Source organism: Phocoena phocoena, chromosome 11 (assembly GCF_963924675.1).
Source record: "Phocoena phocoena chromosome 11, mPhoPho1.1, whole genome shotgun sequence".
Taxonomy (NCBI): domain Eukaryota; kingdom Metazoa; phylum Chordata; class Mammalia; order Artiodactyla; family Phocoenidae; genus Phocoena; species Phocoena phocoena.
In genome coordinates this window covers 24700610-24719723 of record NC_089229.1, presented here as the reverse complement: position 1 = coordinate 24719723, position 19114 = coordinate 24700610, and the positions used below count along the sequence as shown (strand labels likewise).

Here is a 19114-nt window from a genome sequence, read left to right as displayed (position 1 = left end):
AACAATTTATTGAGGATTCTTTCAGAACTTCTCAACACACTTATCCCCTCTCTCATTCTTCGGTCTTTCTCTCCTTCCTCTTATAATATACACAAACACACATATAAATACAAATATTATAGTATCATTTTTGTGGTACTTTTTTTCATAGAGATAAACATTAACATATTGTTCACATCATTCTACGATTTCTTTTTTTATTAAAAAAAAGTCAAAAATATTTTCAGGTCAAAACAGAAAGATCTACTACAAATGGTCCCTGACTTACGATTTTTTGACTTTATGATGGTACAAAAGTGATACGCATTCAGTAGAACCTGTTCTTTGAATGCTGAATTTTGATCTTTCCCAGGCTAGTGATAATAGTAGTCTGATAGTCTCTCGTGGGCAGTGGCAGCAAGCCGCAGCTCCCAGTCAGCCACACCATCAGGAGGGTAAAAAAAACCGATACACTTACAACCATTCTGTACACATACTACCATTCTATTTTCATTTTCAGTACAGTATTCAATAAATTACATGAGATATTCAACACTTTATTAAAAAACAGGCTTCATGTTAGGTGATTCTGCCCAACTGTAGGCTAACGTAAGTGTTCTGAGCACGGTCAAGTGCCCTGCTGGAGAGGTGCATCTGGGGTAACTGAAGAGCCCAAGTTGTGATGCAGTGCTGGACACCATGTGCCCTCCTGTGAAACTGCTCTGTCTCTGGACCCTTGCACTCTGGGTCTCTGACGGGAGTGCCAGCCCTGATGATGTCCGAATTGCCCTTGTGGTTATTCTTCCATTGTTCTGAACAACACCTCCTAGCTTCTGTAGAGACAGCTGATCCATAATAATCTTCTTATCAAATGATCTCTTGGCCACATCCTTATTGTTCTCTTCCAACTATCGTTCCTCATTTTTTTTTTTTTTTTTTTTTTTTTTATGCGTTACGCGGGCCTCTCACTGTTGTGGCCTCTCCCGTTGCGGAGGACAGGCTCCGGACGCGCAGGCTCAGCGGCCATGGCTCACGGGCCCAGCCGCTCCGCGGCATGTGGGATCTTCCCAGACCGGGGCACGAACCCGTGTCCCCTGCATCGGCAGGCGGACTCTCAACCACTGCGCCACCAGGGAAGCCCCGTTCCTCATTTTTTACAGTGTGAACAGGCTGAGAAATCTTTAAGCTTCCTTTTTGCTCAGTCATTTCTCTCTTTTCGTGTTGTACTATAAGCAGCCAGGAGGAGCCACGCTGCACCTTCGGCACTCTGATTAGAGATTGCTTCAGCTAAATACTCATTTCATCATCCCCAAATTTTATCTTCCACAAAACACTAGAATACAAACACAATTCAGCCAAGTTCTTTGCCACTTTCATAACAACAAGAATGGCCTTTCCTCCGTTGTCCAATAACATGTTCCTCATTTCCATCTGAGTGAGACCTCATCAAAATGGCCTTTCCCATCCATATTTCTACCAAAATCCTGCTCAGGATTACTTAGTTATTCTCTAAGCAGATTGAGGCTTTCTCTACAGCCTCTCCTCTTTTCTTTCTGAGTCCTCTCTAAAATTTCTCTTAACAGTCCATTCATGGTAATGGAGGCTTTTTCTAGCATGCACATTGAAACACTTCCAGCTTCTATTCATTACCCAGTTCCAAAGCTGCTTCCACATTTTAAGGTATTTATACAGCAGTAACATGTCTGTCTCAGTACCAGTATCTATATTAGAGTTCTCCAGAGAAACAGAACTAATGGGATACATATATATATAAATAAAACAAGGAATTGGCTCTTGTGATTTTGGAGGCTGAGAAGTCCCATGGTCTGCTGTCTGAAAACTGGAAAGCCGGCGGTAATTCAGTCCATGTCCAAAGGCCCAAGAACCAGGAGTGGTGATGTCCAAGGCAGGGGAAAAGAGATTTCCGAGCTCAAGCAGAGAGAAAGAATTAGCCCTTCCTCTGCGTTTGTGTTCTATTTGGACCTTCAGTGTACCGGCTGATGCCCACCTACACCAGTGAGAGCGATCTTCTTCACTCAGTCTACTGATTCTAACGTTAATATTTTCCGGAAACACTCTCATAGACACACCCAGAAATAGTGTTTCACTAGCCAGCTGGGCTTCCCTTAGCCGAGTCAAGTGGACACATGAAATGAACATCACAGTCCCTGTCTCACTTCCTTTTCCCCTCCTTGCTTCAGGGGAATCACTACCAAACAAAGCACAGGCACTTAAGTTTTGCCTCAAACTCTGCTGTGTAAAGAACCCAGGTTAACACAGTAGGAGTGAGCTATAAAAAGTGGAGCCCCAGGATGGGATTTTAGAGTTGACTCACCTACTGTCTGAAAGCAACAGGGAACCAATTGTGGTGGTAAGTTGGGTGGGCATGCAGTGATTTCACCCATGGTTTAATTGTGATGAGGTGCCGGTAGACAGCAAGGTAGGGGGAGATCAAATAGCTATTGTGCTGAGTCAGTATGGGGCATTATTAATTAAAGGGATTGTGGTGTGGCTTCTTTTGAGGCATTGGAAGTCCTGCAAACATTCTCTAAAAGTCAGGTTGCTTTTACTGCAGCTCAGGGTAATGGCTGGGTAGACTTTGCTGAAAATCGGGCCCACAATCTGATTATGTAGCAGAGGTTCCAAGAAAAGAATGGGACTCAGAGATCTGAAATGAAGATATTTAGGTAGACAAGCCTAGGAATTTTGAGCTCCTAAATTCCTCTCAACCCTCCAGGGTAGCAGAAACAGCCTCTAACCACCTGCCGGAGAAAAACAGTCTTTTTTTGCCTGGAGGAACATACAATGACCTAATCTGAAGAAGGTGCCTTTCAAGATGATTCTTGTTTTCCTCCAGATATGCCCCCAACACCCTTCATTACCTCTTGGCTAAAAATCAAAACACATTTCAGCACAGCCTGAACAGGAAAGTACAAGCTCTGTTCTGGGAAGAAACAGCCCACATGTCAAAGGAACTGCAGGATCTGGCTAACAGGTATTAGCTGAAGCTGGTGGGGGGGAACATGTGTGGGAGTGTATCTTGGGTATGTTAGACCAGGACAGGACAGAATACAGGCTGGATAGGGTAGATGGGGGTACTCAGTCATGATTCAGGATTCCTAATAACATAACAAGGTGGCTTCTGGAAGTGCAGATCTGATAATGTTCTACATCAAATGAAGTGAAGATGCAGAACTTCCTTGATATGATTTTGAAGAAAGGGCCAGAAAGCCCAGAGAGATAGGAATGTTAGAATGGATTTATTATGTATGTCCTAAGGACCCACTGCTTGGCTATGTTCTCTGAGATGGCCAGAGGATATTACCTCCACTGAGGAGGTAAGTAATGCAGCAATGAGGTGAGCACCAGCATTGTTGGAGAAGCTTGGAAGTTTTCTGTCTTCTGTGGGCCAGGGTTGACGGTGGGGGATTCTGCCATGAAATTTAGCTTCATAATATTCGTGCGGATGATGTAATTCCAGAATGGCAAAGGCCAGGTGGTAGCAGTTAACAAAGGCCAGCATGAGATGTAATTATGGACAGCCAGGCTAGAGTGACAACCAAGGAACCTTTACCTATAGGGATATGTGGTGTTAGCTAATGAATCATGGCGTTACAGGGTCAAGTTAGATGGACGAGCAGGCAACAAAGGTGCTGCTTGATATGTATAATCAGAAAACTCAAGAAATGGTAAACAAAAGTCTGATATTAGTTGCTGCAATGGAAAACTGTGGTTCCTCATCTAGTTTCCAGACCTCCAGCAGTTCACAAACCCAGAACGTTTGATTGAAGGGGAGATGCAGTATTTAGCAGAACCCTAACACAGGGTCCCTAACCTGTGGCATTAAAGCTGTTGTGGGTGGAAGAGCCAAGTGGAAGTATCTGAAACTGTCCATGCACAAAGTATTAAATTAGAAGCAATACTGCACTCCAGAGGAACTGCAGACATATGTTCAAGCATCAGAGACTTAAAAGGTGCAGGGACATTACCATCCAGGATTGTGTAACACTGGCGAGGACGTTAGGTTTTGGAAATTTATATTCCCATCTGTCCTGGATAATGCTGCTGATGTCTTTGTTGTATATCCTTACTATACTGACTTCCACTGGTAGCCTGTAATAACTAAACCTGTTTAATTTACCCAAACAGTCTCTTTATCTGGTCTTTTATTAGTCTGAATCTGCTATTGATATATTTTTTAAATTAATTTTTATTGGAGAATAGTTGCTTTACAATGTTGTGTTAGTTTCTACTGTACAGCAAAATGAATCAGCTATACATATACATATATCCCCTCTTTTTTGGATTTCCTTCCCATTTAGGTCACCACAGTGCATTAAGTAGAGTTCCCTGTGCTATACAGTATGTTCTCATTAGTTATCTATTTTATACATAGTATCAATAGTGTATATATATCAATCCCAATCTCCCAATTCATTCCACCCTCCCGCTTCCCCCTTGGTATCCATACCTTTGTTCTCTACATCTGTGTCTCTGCTTTGTAAATAAGATCGTGTATACAAATTTTTTCAGATTCTACATATATGTGTTAATATATGATATTTGTTTTTCTCTTTCTGACATACTTCACTCTGTATGACAGTCTCTAGAACTACCATGTAGTTCTAGAGACTGTCAATCCCACTACTGGGCATATACCCAGAGAAACCATAATTCAAAAAGAAACATGCACCCCAATGTTCATAGTAGCACAATTTATAATAGCCAGGACATGGAAACAACCTAAATGTCCATCAACAGAGGAATGGATAAAGAAGCTGTGGTACATATATACAATGGAATATTACTCAGCCATAAAAAGGAACAAAATTGGGTCATTTGTAGAGATGTGGGATATCCTTCTAAATGTTCATCTTACTTTTTTTCCATTCACTCATTTATATACTCTGCCAGTGGCCAGTCTTCAGTGCTAGGTTATCGCAGTAAATAGGCAAATCCCTATTGCAAGGATTTTTCTATTAATGAAGGACAGTTATGGTTCAGGGCTAAAACATCACCTCCTCTAGAATCCTCTGTTCTCTCTCAAATCCCAAGCTTCTTCTTGGGGTTCTTACAGCATTTAAAAGATCTTTATCACAGCATATTTCACAGCATGCCTTCTTCGGGGTTAGCTGCGTATGTGCCATCTGCTTCTTGCAGGGAATGTGTGGTTCATCTATGCATTTGTGACACACTAAAGAAATGGCTGTATTTCACTGAACAAAAGCATGAAGTTAAAAAAGTCTAAATATTAGGTAGTGAGGTAGGAAAGGGAGATCTTTGTGCTTTTTCTTTTTTAAATGCCATATAAATGTACATTTTTGGGACAGTCCAAATGACTAACAACTAAATTAGGAATAGAAAGAGTATTAACCTTATTTATTCTTTCTCTAACAGTAACTTTAAATGATAAAGACTCTTGAATGGGCAAAAAGGATACTTGCAGCCTGGAAAGACACTAATTATAAGGAAAGAGCAATTTACATTATTTATAAGGAAGCTATTTACATTATTTAGCCCTGTCAGACAGTTGCAGAGCTCTATTCTTTCACTACAGTAAAAAGAATAGAGCAACGTGACAAGGAAATAGAGAAGGTATTCTAATAGCTGCATCTCATTACAAGAAAGATAACATCTCGAAAATGTTTTTTAAAATGATTTAAGTATAATTTAAACTGAAGAAAATGGAAATATCCATCTTACCACAATGATGATTCAGAGTATAGCACCCATTTAAATATGTAGACAAGCTTTCAAAAACTACTGAAAGTTATGCATTGTTAACTTTAGTGTGTGCAAGGAGGGAAATGACTAAGACGCAATGTTTCATAATTCAAGTACTTGAATTTAATTAGTCACATTTTCTTTTTTTTTTTTTTTTTTTTCACATTTTCTTTTACTAGTGACTTTGAAATGTGTCTGCACTATGAAAGCTTGTTTCTGAGAGCAGCCAGATCAAGTGGGGAGAAATCCATTTTATCTGTTTTATTTTTATTTTCCTTCCTCCTCTCTGACCACTTTAATTTACATTTATCCTGCAGCTTCACTTTCATCAATATAAAAGATAGTACTCAGTGGCAAATTACACCAGCTTTTGATCTGAAGTGGACACATCTGTTATGTAAGAACAAGGAGAAGATGAGAAGAGCAAGAATTTACCAAGCTGATTTTTTTAAAAGGTCTATTAATACTTTTTGTAAATGCTCCAAGGATAAATTATTTCTTTAGGCCTAAATTCTTTAAAGTCTTAACATTTTTCCTGCTCACTTAAAGACAAGATAAAATCTTGATCAAAGAAGATTTCTACATCCTGATTGGAGAACTGAATTCCTTTCAGTCTGGTGTCAGAGCACCTCGCTTTGCCAGGAGGGTTCTTGGGCCATAATTACCTGCCTTGAAAAGCAAAATCATCATCATTTGCCTTCAAAGAATATTAGAGTATAGTACACATGACATATTAGGCCAGCCTCACAAATTAGCACAGGTCCACAGAGTCTGCAAGAAATTAGGTCAGACCTGAAAGAAATCAGGCTGTGGTCCAATAAGCTTCTTAATCTTAAATGGGAAATTGGGCTCACAGGGTGTTACGATTACTGTCTTTATTTATTTTTAAGTTTGACAGAACCAGTAATAGTTTTCAGTGTTAAAGACCTATTTTCCTAAGCCATCAAATATTTCTGATCCTTCTCTTAGATAATTTCTGGCACTGCATAATTTATAAAGAAAGCAAGTTCTGTACTGGTTGGAAACTCATACTTTAAATATATAAATAAACTTACTATTGCCCATAATGCAGGGAAAGAAGAACTTCCCTTGCCCCCAAATATTTCCCTCAAGGCCATAGTTTCCCCTTCAGAAGCAAAGTCTCCTAAAACCCCTGTTTAAAATGCAAAAGTCTTTAGAGAGTTACCACTTCAAGCATTAGTACACATTAATGTCCAGAGGTTAAGGCTGAGTAAAATGCTCATGAATTTAGAATATAGTGATAATTAGGATAAAGCTGAAATACAAATGAATAAGCATAGAGTAATTGTAACTACTAAACACCAAAATCATCCGCAGTTACAGACCTCAGGGTCCAAAAAGAGCGACCAGAATGGATCAGTTGCATGCACTTCATTCTTAAACTGCTGTCAAATATTACCCTAATTTCAATTCGACTGTTAAGCTTAGTCTTGGGGGATGGTCAACATAGCCTGTTCATTTTGAGCACAGGCTTGGGAGTCAGAAGGCTGAGACCCGGTCCCTGACCCTACGGTTTACTCTGACCTTGGTCAAATGACTAACCTCCCTAAACTCTGGTTTCTTAAACTGTGAAATGGAGATACTAATAATATCCTAAATTGTAAAGCTATAACGATGATTAAACGAAGTAAATGAGATTATGTTCCAAATGCTTAGAACAATGCCTGGCACATATTAATGATCATCATTATTAAGTGGTCGAAACGGAAAAAGTATAGTTTGGATTTGTGATCCTAAGTTTCTGGCACTCCTATTCGCTCTCTGCCCAGAACCTTCTCTCCTTTCTCATCTCATACGGCGATGAGCCAGAGAGCAAAAGCACCTCAGGAGCAACACTGCTTTCTGGACCGGGTTTTTTCTTCCTTTGCCCTCCAGGGGCCGCTGTGTTTTCCCGAGAGCGCGTGGGATGCCTGGTTGCCACGAGACCGTCGCCAGGCAACCACGTGTACACACACCCTTGGTCAGGCCCGGGTCTGGTCAACATGGCGGCGCAAGGCACCTGTTCGACCTCTCCATCCAACGTGTCTCCCACATCTGTGTCGCCGCCAGGACCGCCGCCGACCCCGCCCCCGACCTCGACTGCGATCTCAAAGTTCCCCGTGGAGTCAAAGGCGAGCTCTCTCAGCCCACTGCCTCGCTCGACCTGCCGCGAGGACTTGTTGCCCCTCGCAGTGTTTTATGGGCCGCTGGACGCTAAAAACCCACTCCTGGCCTCCTGTGAGAAGGAGATCCAGGAGTTGCTAGGCTTTATGAAGAGAAAGACAGCTTTAGCTACAACGGAGGAACAGGAGCATGAGTTCCACCGGCGTTGGTAAGCAGAGGCAGGGCTCTGGGGCGGGCGCTGTCTGGAGAAGGGCAACTCCCGGGGCCAAAGGAGGTGATGCTTTTGAGGATGCAGGTGGTGGTCCCGGGGCTGGGTCAGTGTTGCGGACTCAGAACTTGGCCAAAGGGCCCTGGAGATATAAACAAAGTTTAAGAAGTGGAGACTCATCGCTATTACAATCCTTAATTCCTGGTAAATGTATCTTGGCTTCCTGCTCGGGTCAGAATAAAAATCAACAAAGAAATGTTTCATAACTCGCCATTTCTGTTTCTGAGTGTCTTCTAATTGCTAATCCATGCCAATACATTTTTGGCTCACTCACAGTTTTCACAACTTTCCATGTTGTGGGTACACTTTTGTATATGGAGGAAAAGGAATAACTTTGAGGTAGCTCAGGTTCATGAAAAAGTTAATTCTTGATGCCATGAAGTATGTCATTCTGTGAACATTTGTACTTTATTCCTTTTTATATTGTTACTAGGATCACAGTGACTTTCTTGATTTTGTGACTCATTTTGCACGTTTGCCTTTTTTTGGATTCTATCACCATGTTGTTATCTTGAACTGCAGATTACCTGTTTTTAAGGTTCTTTCCTGTTTGTGTTACCATCTTTCTTTCCCAGTCAAAACACACTGCAAACTGAACAGCCAGAAGTGTAGACAAGTGGCAAAGAATACCAGAATAGCCAATAGCTTCATCTTATATTTTTCATCCATGTATTTAATATGAAGAAATAGTTTTAACTTATGTTTATTATTCATTCATGCTTTTAACTACATATTTATTGAGCACCTCCTAAATATCAGGTTCTATCCCAGGAACTAGGAAAACATCAAGTTAATAGATATACAAATTCATAGCCTCATGGAGCATGTATTTTTGTGACTACAGACAGCCACTAAACCAATATGTAAGGAAATTATTTTACAAGGAGATAAATGCTAGGGAGAAAACTAGAGCAGGGAGGAAGATGAGGATATCAGATGGGTGTTATAATTTAAAGTGGGATGGCAGGGAGCATGGTCAAGGAAAGTCAGGAAAAGTGACCTTTGAGAAAGATGAGAAGATGTTATGGTAGTAAGTGATGAGGATTTCTGTAGAAAGAGTCGGCCACACAGGGAGAATGGCAAGTGTAAAGGTCCTGGGGTGGGATTGTGACTGTGGGAAGGACAGGTTTCAGGCAGAAGTGAGGGAGATGAAGAGTTTAGTTTTTAGATATATTAAGATTGAGATGTAATTCACCATCCAGGTGGAGTTATATGTAGGTAGTTGGACATTTGAGTCTGGAGGTCAGAGGAGAAGTACACTGGGATTCATCAGCATGTTGATGATATTTAAGCTTTGACATTTGATGGAATAGCTAAGGGCGTGAGCGTAGATGGAGAAGAGGAGGGTCCATGGACTTAACTCTGGGGCCCTCCAACATTGACAAGTTGGGAAGATAAGAAGAAACTGGCAGAGACTGAGAAGGGGTGGCTAAAGAGGTAGAGGAAAACCAGTAAGTGTGTGGTGTACTGGAAGCCAAGAAGAGAAAGTGTTTTAAGAAGGAAGGAATGATCAATCAGCTGTGGCAAATCATGCTGATGGGCCAAGTAAGATGAGAACCAAGAATTGACTAAGGAAAGCACATTACGTAGCTGAGCTACATATATTTATATTGAAAATGTTTCTGTTTTGGTGACTTAGATAGCAGTTTATCTTCCCATCTCCACTACCAACATTCCAGTTCAGACCATCACCAACTCAAATTTTCCCTGCAGCTACTTGAGTCTCAAATCTATCCTTCACATAGCAGTCAGGGTAACCTTTATAAATAAATCAACCACTCCCCTATCTAGACTTTTGTTTCCCTTTGCTTTTAGAATAAAATTAAGACTACTTCTGGTGTCTTCCAGGGTCTGAGGCTCTGGCCTTGCCTGCCTCTCTCATCTCAGCTCATCCCTCACTTCTGTCTCAGGACTTCATAGGGAAACAGATCCTTCTGTTTCTCACCCCAGGGACTTTATACTTGATGCCTCCTTTGTCTGAAATGTTCTTTTTTTAACTTTTCAAATATCTGCCTCCTTCTCTTCTTTCAGGTCTTAGCTCAGTTGTTACCTCCTTAGAGTGGCCTTTCATATCAAATGCAGGTTCACCCATCAATTTATACTTGTATTTATTTCTTTTCTTGTGTACTGTCTATCTCCCTGATTAGAATGTGTAAGCTCCCTGATGACGATGAGCCTCTTTTTCATTGCTCTAACACCTACCCTGAGGGTTGGGAGATAGTGAACATTCAGTGAATATTTGGCATTGAAAGAATTCAAGAATTATCCTTGCATTCTCAATAATTGTAGACCTGGGTCAACTGGTAAGTACAGTATCTGCCCCATCTTTAAACAGAGAGTCACAAACATTAAGGATTGACATGGACCTTTGCCATCTAACCTCTCACATATTTAGCGATTTATTTACAGAATAATTTTTTATTGAGTGCCTATTATATGCCAGGGCCTGCACTAGTCATGGGTTATACAGTGATAAACAAAATAGATATGGGAATCTGTGCTCATAGAGAGAGGGAGATAGGCTTTTAATGAGTCACTAAGTCAACACACAAACAAGGGCTATGAAGAAGCTACTGAGAGCTTATATGTGCCAGGTATTACACTAAGTGCTGGGGATACAGCAATGAACCAGACAAAAATCCCTGCTCTCTTGGTGCTTATATTCTAGAGGGGTAAATAGACAATAAACATATAAAAGAAGTAATTTTATGGTGACCTAGAAAATGATAAATGCTAGGGAGAAAAAGAGAGGAAGGGTTATGGAGTGGGAGACAGGAGGTTGCAATTTTCAATAAGGTGGTTGGAGTAGATAACACTTGAGCACAGGCTTAACGGCAACACAGTGGAGACCTGCCTTCAAAGGAATGGTGAGGGAGGTGACATTAAGCTGAGATTAGAAGGATGCTGGCAGTAGGGCTTCCCTGGTGGCGCAGTGGTTAAGAATCTGCCTGCCAATGCAGGGGACATGGGTTCGAGCCCTGGTCCAGGAAGATCCCATATGCCACGGAGCAACTAAGCTCGTGTGCCACAACTACTGAGCCTGTGCTCTAAAGCCCACAAGCCACAACTGCTGAGCCCGCATGCCACAACTGCTGAAGCCCGAGCACCTTGAGCCTGTGCTCTGCAACGAGAAGCCACCGCAATGAGAAGCCCTCGCACCGCAATGAAGAGTAGCCCCTACTCGCCACAACTAGAGAAAGCCCGCGCCTGGCAGTCAACCAACAAGGAGAGAGGATAAACAGAGGGAACAAGCATGTGGGACGATCTTGGCAGGAAAGAGTCGAGGGCCTTTGGAGGAATGGACAGAGGCCTGTCTAGCACAGTGTGGAGAGTGTGGGTGCAGTGGTATGAGATGAGATTAGAGGAGTAGGTAGGGCTGTGGAAGGTTTTAGAGGCCATTTATAGAGTCTGCATTTATTCCAAATGCAACGGGAGACCATTGCCTAGTTTTTGGCAAAGAAGTAACCTTATGTGATTTTTGTTTTAAAATATTTTGGTGACTTTGTCCAAATGGGGCAATGATGGCAATGTGGAGACCAGTCAGGAGTACAGGAGGTAGGAGTTGCTTTTATAACATATTTGACAGATGGTTATTTTTCAAAATCCAAAATTGTTCCTTTTTATAACTATAGGAACTTCTGTAAGCATAAAAATTCATTTTATCTAAAATATAGATTTTTTTTTTTTTTTTTTTTTTTGCGGTACACGGGCCTCTCACTGTTGTGGCCTCTCCTGCTGCGGAGCACAGACTCCAGACGCACAGGCCCAGCGGCCATGGCTCACGGGCCCAGCCGCTCCATGGCATGTGGGATCCTCCCGGACTGGGGCACGAGCCCGCGTCCCCTGCATCGGCAGGCAGACTCCCAACCACTGCACCACCAGGGAAGCCCCTAAAATATAGATTTTGATCATATTAGCAATGTCCTTAAATTTAGAGTGTGATATATTTTAAAGGTATGCTTTTGTTATAAGCACATAAAACTTTGATATTCTGTTTATACAGTTATGATTTTTGTTTTAGAAAATTCTAAGTATCCAACAGCAACTATAAGCAAATAGCAAACCAAAATATATTAACATTCTTTTCTTAAATGATGTACATTACATAGTATGTATTATATTTTCCGTATTTAATTATTATGTAAGCCATTCCCAATGAGCAGTCTTAACTTGAACTTATGGTACACTTAAAAAAAAAATTCTATTATATAACCTTGATTGATTTAACGAAGCTGGTATTTTTCTTTTATGAGTAACAAACCTACTCATCATTATCTCATCTGTAAGGTTTGGAAGAATTAACTCTTTCATCTACATAATTTAAGAATTCTATCAAGACTTGGTGAATTTCTTGGATTCATTATATTTATTCTAATACTATAGCATTTCATGAAGCAGCAAATGAATATGAAAAGGGTAAAACAAACAAACAAACAAAGCAAAACACATGTACCTTTTTAAACTTCTATGGGCTGTATTTGCCACACTCTTTATTTGGCATGGTTATTTACTACATGGTACATGTATATATTTTCCTACCCCTAAATATTATTAATCAGTCCATGAAGGTAGGAGTACCCTGTACCCCCTCTTCCCTTGTCACTCAGTCATTATCATTTAATTACCTGAATGAATTAATTGACATGTTTTTGTTGAGGTTGTTCCATTAATACCTCAACATGTACATGGTAAATATTGATACTAGAGCCATCTTCAGTCCTTAAGTTTAGCTTCCTGCCTGTATTAGTCAGCTTGGGCTACTAATTACTAACTAGAAATTACTAATTAGTCATTTTGGGCTGCCATAACAAAATACCATAGACTGGGTGGCTTAAGCAACAGAAATTTGTTTTCTCACAGATCTGGAGGCTAAAAGTCCCAGACAAGGGTCTGGCAGAATCAGTTTCTGGTGAGAGCTCTCTTCCTGGCTTGCAGATGTCCACTTTGTTCTCATATAGCCTTTCCTCTGTGCAAGCACAGAAAGGCAGAGACGGGGCTGTGGGGGGGAGGCGGTTAGAGAGACAGAGTTGGGGGGGGGAGAGAGAGAGAGAGAGAGAGAGAGAGAGAACAAGCTCTCTGGTGTCTCTTTTTAGAATGGATTAATCCCAGTGGACTAGGGCCCCACCCTTATGACCTCATTTAACCTTAATTACTTCCTTAGAGTCTCCCTCTCCAAATACAGCTACACTGTGGATTAGGGCTTCAACATATGAATTTTGAGGGGACGCACACATTCAGTCCATAACACCATTCTTTTCTAGAAATTTATGAGATAGGATTGGACGACTGCTGAGAGAAATTTGGATTTTTCCTAGAAGCATTAATAATTTCCGAGAGAGAGGGGGAAGGAGTAAATATTAACTAAATGAGTGAACAAAACAGGCAGTGATCTGCTACCCTTTGAATTCTGATCAGAAACCATGTAGGAAGCATAGCCCTAAACTGACCAGGTATTTGAACCCTGGAACTCTCTATAGAAAAGCAAAAAAAATAAGAACAAGGAATTATTTTCCCTAGTCGTTTATATTCATTCATTCATTCTTTCAACAAGTATGTATTGAGTACTGACATATACTAGACATTCACTACTCTTGGGGGCTGGGCAATGAATAATATACATGAGGTCCTTGCCCTCAGGGAGTTCATATTCCAGAGGACTGGAAGGCCCAGTAATATACTGGCTACGAGCATAGATGCACCCTGCCTCAGTTTCATCAACTGTATATTTTGGATACTAATATTACCCATCTCAGTTGTTATGAAAATGAAATGAAAAATATTCATGTTGGCAAAAGACCCAGAATAGGCAAAACAATACTGAAGAAGAACAAAGTTGGAGGACTGACACTACCTGACTTCAAGACTTACTATAAAGCTACACTAACCAAGACAGCGTGGTATGACAAAAGAATGGACAAATAGATCAAAAGCACAGAATAAAGAGCCCAGACTGACATAAATATAGTCAACTGGTCTTTCACAAAGGAGTAATGGCAATACAATGGAGCAAAGACAATCTTTTTAACAATAGTGCTGGAACAACTGGACATGCACATGTGAAAAATTGAATCTAGACACAGACTTTTACACCCTTCCCCAAAATTAACTCAAAATGGATCACAAACCTAAATGTAAAATGCAATGCTGTAAAACTCCTAGAAGATAATGTAGGAGAAATCTAGATGACCGTGGGTTTGGCAATGACTTTTAAGATACAACACCAAAGGCACGATCCATGAAAGAAAGAAGTGATAAAATGGACTTCATTAAAATTAAAATTTTCTGCCCTGTGAAAGACACTGTCAAGCGAATGAAAGCCAAGCCACAGACTGGGAGAAAATACTTGCAAAAGACATATCTGATAGGACTACTATCCAAAATATACATAGAACTCTAGAAACTCAGCATTAGGAAAACAAACAACCTGATTTAAAAAACGAGCCAAAAACCTTAACAGACATCTACCCAAGGAAGATACACAAATGGCAAATACATATATGAAAAGATGCTCTAAATCATATGTTATCAGAAAGATGCAAGTTAAAACAATGAGATACCACTACACACCTATTAGAATGACCAAAATCCAGAACAATGCTGACAAGGATGTGGGTCAATAGGAAAATTCTCATTCACTGCTGGTGGAAATGCAAAGAGGTACAGCCACTTTTGAAGACAGCTTGATGTTTTCTTACAAAACTGAACACACTCTTACCATATAATCCAGCAGTTGTGATCCTTGGTATTTACCCAAAGGAGCTGAAAACTTATGTCCATATGAAAATCTGCACATGGATGTTAATAGCAGCTTTACTCAAATTGCTAAGACTTGGATGCAAACAAGATGTCTCTCAGTAAGTAAACTGATAAACTGTGGTATATACAGACAATGGAATATTATTCAATGCTAAAAGAAAATGAGCTATCAGGCCACGGAAAAAACATGGGTGAATCTTACATGCAGATTACTAAGTGAAAGAAGCCAATCGGAAAATGCTACATATATATGATTCCAACTATATGACATTTTGAAAAAGGCAAAACTATGGAGAGAGTAAAAAAGTTCAATGGTTGCCTGGGGTTAGTGGGGAGGGAGTGATGAACAGGCAGAGCACAGACGATTTTTAGGGCAGTGAAACTACTCTGTATGATACAATGGTGGATACGTGTCATTATACATTTGTCCAAACCCATAGAATGGACAACACCAAGGATATACACTAATGTAAACTATGGACAGTGGGTGATAATGATGTGTCAGTGTAGGTTCATTAATTGTAACAAATGTACCACTTTGGTGGGTTATGTTGATAATGTAGGAGGCTGTGCCCGTGCAGGAGATGGGGGTATACAGGGAATCTCTATACTTTCTGCTCAGTTTTTCTGTGGAGTTAGAACTACTCTAAAAAATAAAGTCAATTAAAAAAAATGCATACAAAGAGTATAGTCCCAATGTTCATAGCAGCAGTATTTATAATAGCTAAGATATGGAAACAACCTGTGTCCTTCAACAGATGAATGGATAAAGAAGATGTGATACACACACACACACATGCACGCACACACACAATGGAATATTACTCAGCCATAACAAAGAATAAAATCTTGCCATTTGCAACAACATGGATAGACTTGGAGGGCATTATGCCAGGTGAAAGAAGTCAGACAGAGAATGACGAATACTGTATGATATCACTTATATGTGGAATCTAAAAAATACAACAAACTAGTGAATACAACAAAAAAGAAACAGACTCCCAGACATAGAGAACAAACTAGTGGTTTGTTCTAGAAGCGGGGAGGGAAAAGATGGAGGTAGGGGATTAAGAGGTACAAACTACTATGTATAAAATAAATAAGCTACAAGGATATATTGTAGAGCACAGGAAATATAGTCAATATTTGATAATAACTATAAATGGAGTATAGCCTTTAAAAATTGTGAATCACTATGTTGTACATCTAAAACTTACATAATATTATAAATAAACTATACCCCAATAAAAAATAGTAAAATTAAAAAAATAAAATCATTAAAAATGCATATAAAGAACTATCAGTGCTTGGTATAAAGGAAACAATACTTTTAACCATAATTACGTTTATCGATAATTAGACATTAACAATAAAGCACATTAAAAAGACCATGGACTTCCCTGGTGGCACAGTGGTTAAGAATCCGCCTGCCAATGCAGGGTACATGGGTTCAAGCCGTGGTCTGGGAAGATCCCACATGCCGCGGAGCAACTAAGCCTGTGCACCACAACTACTGAGCCTGCGCTCTAGAGCCCACGAACCACAACTACTGAGCCTGCATGCCACAACTATTGAAGCCCGGGCGCCTAGAGCCCCTGCTCCACAACGAGAAGCCACTGCAATGAGAAGCCCACGCACCACAACGAAGAGCAGCCCCCAATCCCTGCTCGCCGCAACTAGAGAAAGCCTGTGCTAAGCAAGGAAGACCCAACGCACCCAAAATAAATAAATTTATAAAAAATCCCACCTGAATACCTAAAAAAAAAGAGCACAAGGTAAGCTTTTAAGGATTGATTGCTAATTTAGGTTTCCTGCTGACTTTGAGGATATCATTTTACTTTATAATTTTTACAGTGCCACCTCTTTGTTTAATATCTGGACAAAATACGCCCCCCGGCTGCCAGCTGCCTATTACAACGAAAAGCTTCTGAAGGTTGGAGATAGACTTTGTGAAATGAAAGTAAGTACCTCCGGAGTAGAAAGAGCCCAAGTGAAACTCATTTGGCTAATTATTATCCTTTTGATACCATTCCTATTTTACATGATTTGATTTTTTTTCTTAGAAATATATAAGGGAATACATACAAATTTTAATGAGGCACAGTAACCAGTGTTCACTCTAAAATTTTGTGGTTGGGATTCTCCAGAGCTGAGAGATTCCAGAACAGAAAGATGGTTGGCGGAGCATAAGCACAGCCCCTAGTTAACAGAGGGTGTGGTAGGCGCCCGACAGGAAATGCTGAGTCATCATGTTCCTACCTTACACAAAGGAGCCCAGACACCACTTCCTGTTGTTTTTCACATGGCTGGCCTTGCCCAGCAGACAGCTCTCAGCGCTCCTGGTCTTGCTGCTATGTTGCTTGCTTCCGGGTGCCTTGTTTTAATGACTTTCAGCTCCTTTACATTTTGCTGTACGTATCAGTAATTACAGCGGTCATTCCATACATACCCTGTTTCTTGCTCAGTGTTGTATTCCAACCGAGTTTGTGCCCTTTTTCTAGTTCTATATCAATGCGGAAGTATTGGCTTGCTGTGGATTCATGGACTTAGTTTGGTAAGACCACACCATGGCTGGGTTTTCAGTGAACGAAAATGTAAATTTTCCCCCTAAGGTCTGGCACAGGCCCAAATTATTTCAAATTAAATATGAGCCTTTGGCACACGTGGGATCCTTGGACCAAGAGTTATTTTATACAAAGTGATTTTACGCCAGACACCAGCAGTATTCAGTTTGTTATCGAGCCAGGTCCATTTTCCCCATGCAGAGAGAGCCAAATGCTGAGCCGCTGAGGTTTGCAGCAGAGTTTATTCACAAGGCAGCCAAGCGAAGAAGAACGAGTCTCAGATCCGCCTCCCCTAAGGCGAGGGAGTTGGGATATTTACGAGATATAAGCAGAGTGGTTTTAGGCACGGGGAAAGATGACTGCCGGTAGGGAAAATGGTGAGGTAGTCGGTGTTCTGCGCAGGTGCATCTGCGCTACGTGCTTCTGTGTATTCAAAATGGAGGCGTTTAGCAGGACCGGAGGGCGGAGTTTTCCAGCCTCTGACGTCAAAAGGCCATTCAAGGGACACCTGCGCAGGCCCAGTTTTAGGGTCGGTGGTCCCAACCAGCCCCAGCCGGCTTGCCGTGGGCAAGAGCTGACTTCAAGTTCCTGTGACACGGCTGAGCTGAGTGAAGCTGGGAAGTTATGTAATTTAAGAGAGGAAAACAGAAAGAGGGAAAAACAAAACAAAACTACAGCGGGCTTAATCAGTGTAGGTAGTTCACAAATTTCTTTCTTTCCTTCCTTTCCAAGCCGTTCCCTTATCTGTTCTGTAAGACAAGCTTACGAATTTCTATTTGTCATGAGCTTCTGTTAACTCCGTGGGGGCAGTTTCAAGTCTCCTCAATCTACAGTTTCTCAGCTTCATTTCCCTCCTCCATTCTATTTTCTGGACTTGAATCTTTTTGGTCTGGGAGGGAAAGTTACCAAATAGAGGCTAAGATGTGGAGGAACTTTCATAAGGAAGCACTAAGGTATATTTTCTGCTGCCGAAATTAGAGAATCATCTTAGCTCCATGTAATTGGACCATATGGAATTTGGAAAACCACAGAAAAAAGCCCCAGGTGAGATCCAACTTGTAAGCTACATTCATGTGAAGTGGAATAATAGTTTTGACCAGAATTAGAGGCGTGCCCCCCCTATTTTTTATGCTTCTTCTCAACATAATAAGAAGCTGGTGATACACAGCCCAGTTTGGGGTGGTTTGAGGAGTATCCAGGTGGGTGGAGGGAAGAAGAAGGAGCATTTTACAGGTTGATAAAGCAAGTTGATGTTGGATAGTGGCTAAGGATTCAGAATATTTCAGGTAAGATATTTACAAATTTACTTAGAGGAACAAAGAAAAGGTTTTAACTACTTTTCAGTGATGGGAAAGTGGGCCGGTAAAGGTATTTGTAATCCTGGAAACAAACTTGTGTGGTTACTTTTGTTTCTAGAATCTCGTTTTATTTTAGTTACAGTAGAACTCCTCTTGTTGGACCACGCTTGTTTTGAACCTAGATTTGAATTCATTATGTGAATCAAGTTAGAGCGAAAAGATTCAGAATTAATCAGTGAGCAAGTAACAAACAAGTCAATAGAAATAGAAACAAAACAGCATTTGACTGTGGTGCCTCCTGAGGGGCGAGGTCACCCAATAGGCAGTTCACACCCAGGGCAGCAGCTTTTCCTGGAAACACAGTTGCAGGGGAGGAAGCAGAGAAAGGGTTGCAGCTGAGT

At 40.8% G+C, this 19114-nt stretch overlaps 1 protein-coding gene across 2 annotated transcripts in view; it reads left to right on the top strand.

Moving 5' to 3' along the window:
- The first annotated feature begins 7706 nt into the window (after positions 1–7706).
- CFAP54 (cilia and flagella associated protein 54) overlaps positions 7707–19114 on the top strand; it is a 297839-nt gene continuing 286431 nt past the window's right edge. For both annotated transcript variants that reach the window (XM_065887671.1, XM_065887669.1), the window contains exons 1-2: positions 7707–8035; positions 16706–16811. In XM_065887671.1, the coding sequence (XP_065743743.1) occupies positions 7707–8035; positions 16706–16811 (435 nt within the window). The remainder of the gene's footprint in view (positions 8036–16705; positions 16812–19114) is intronic.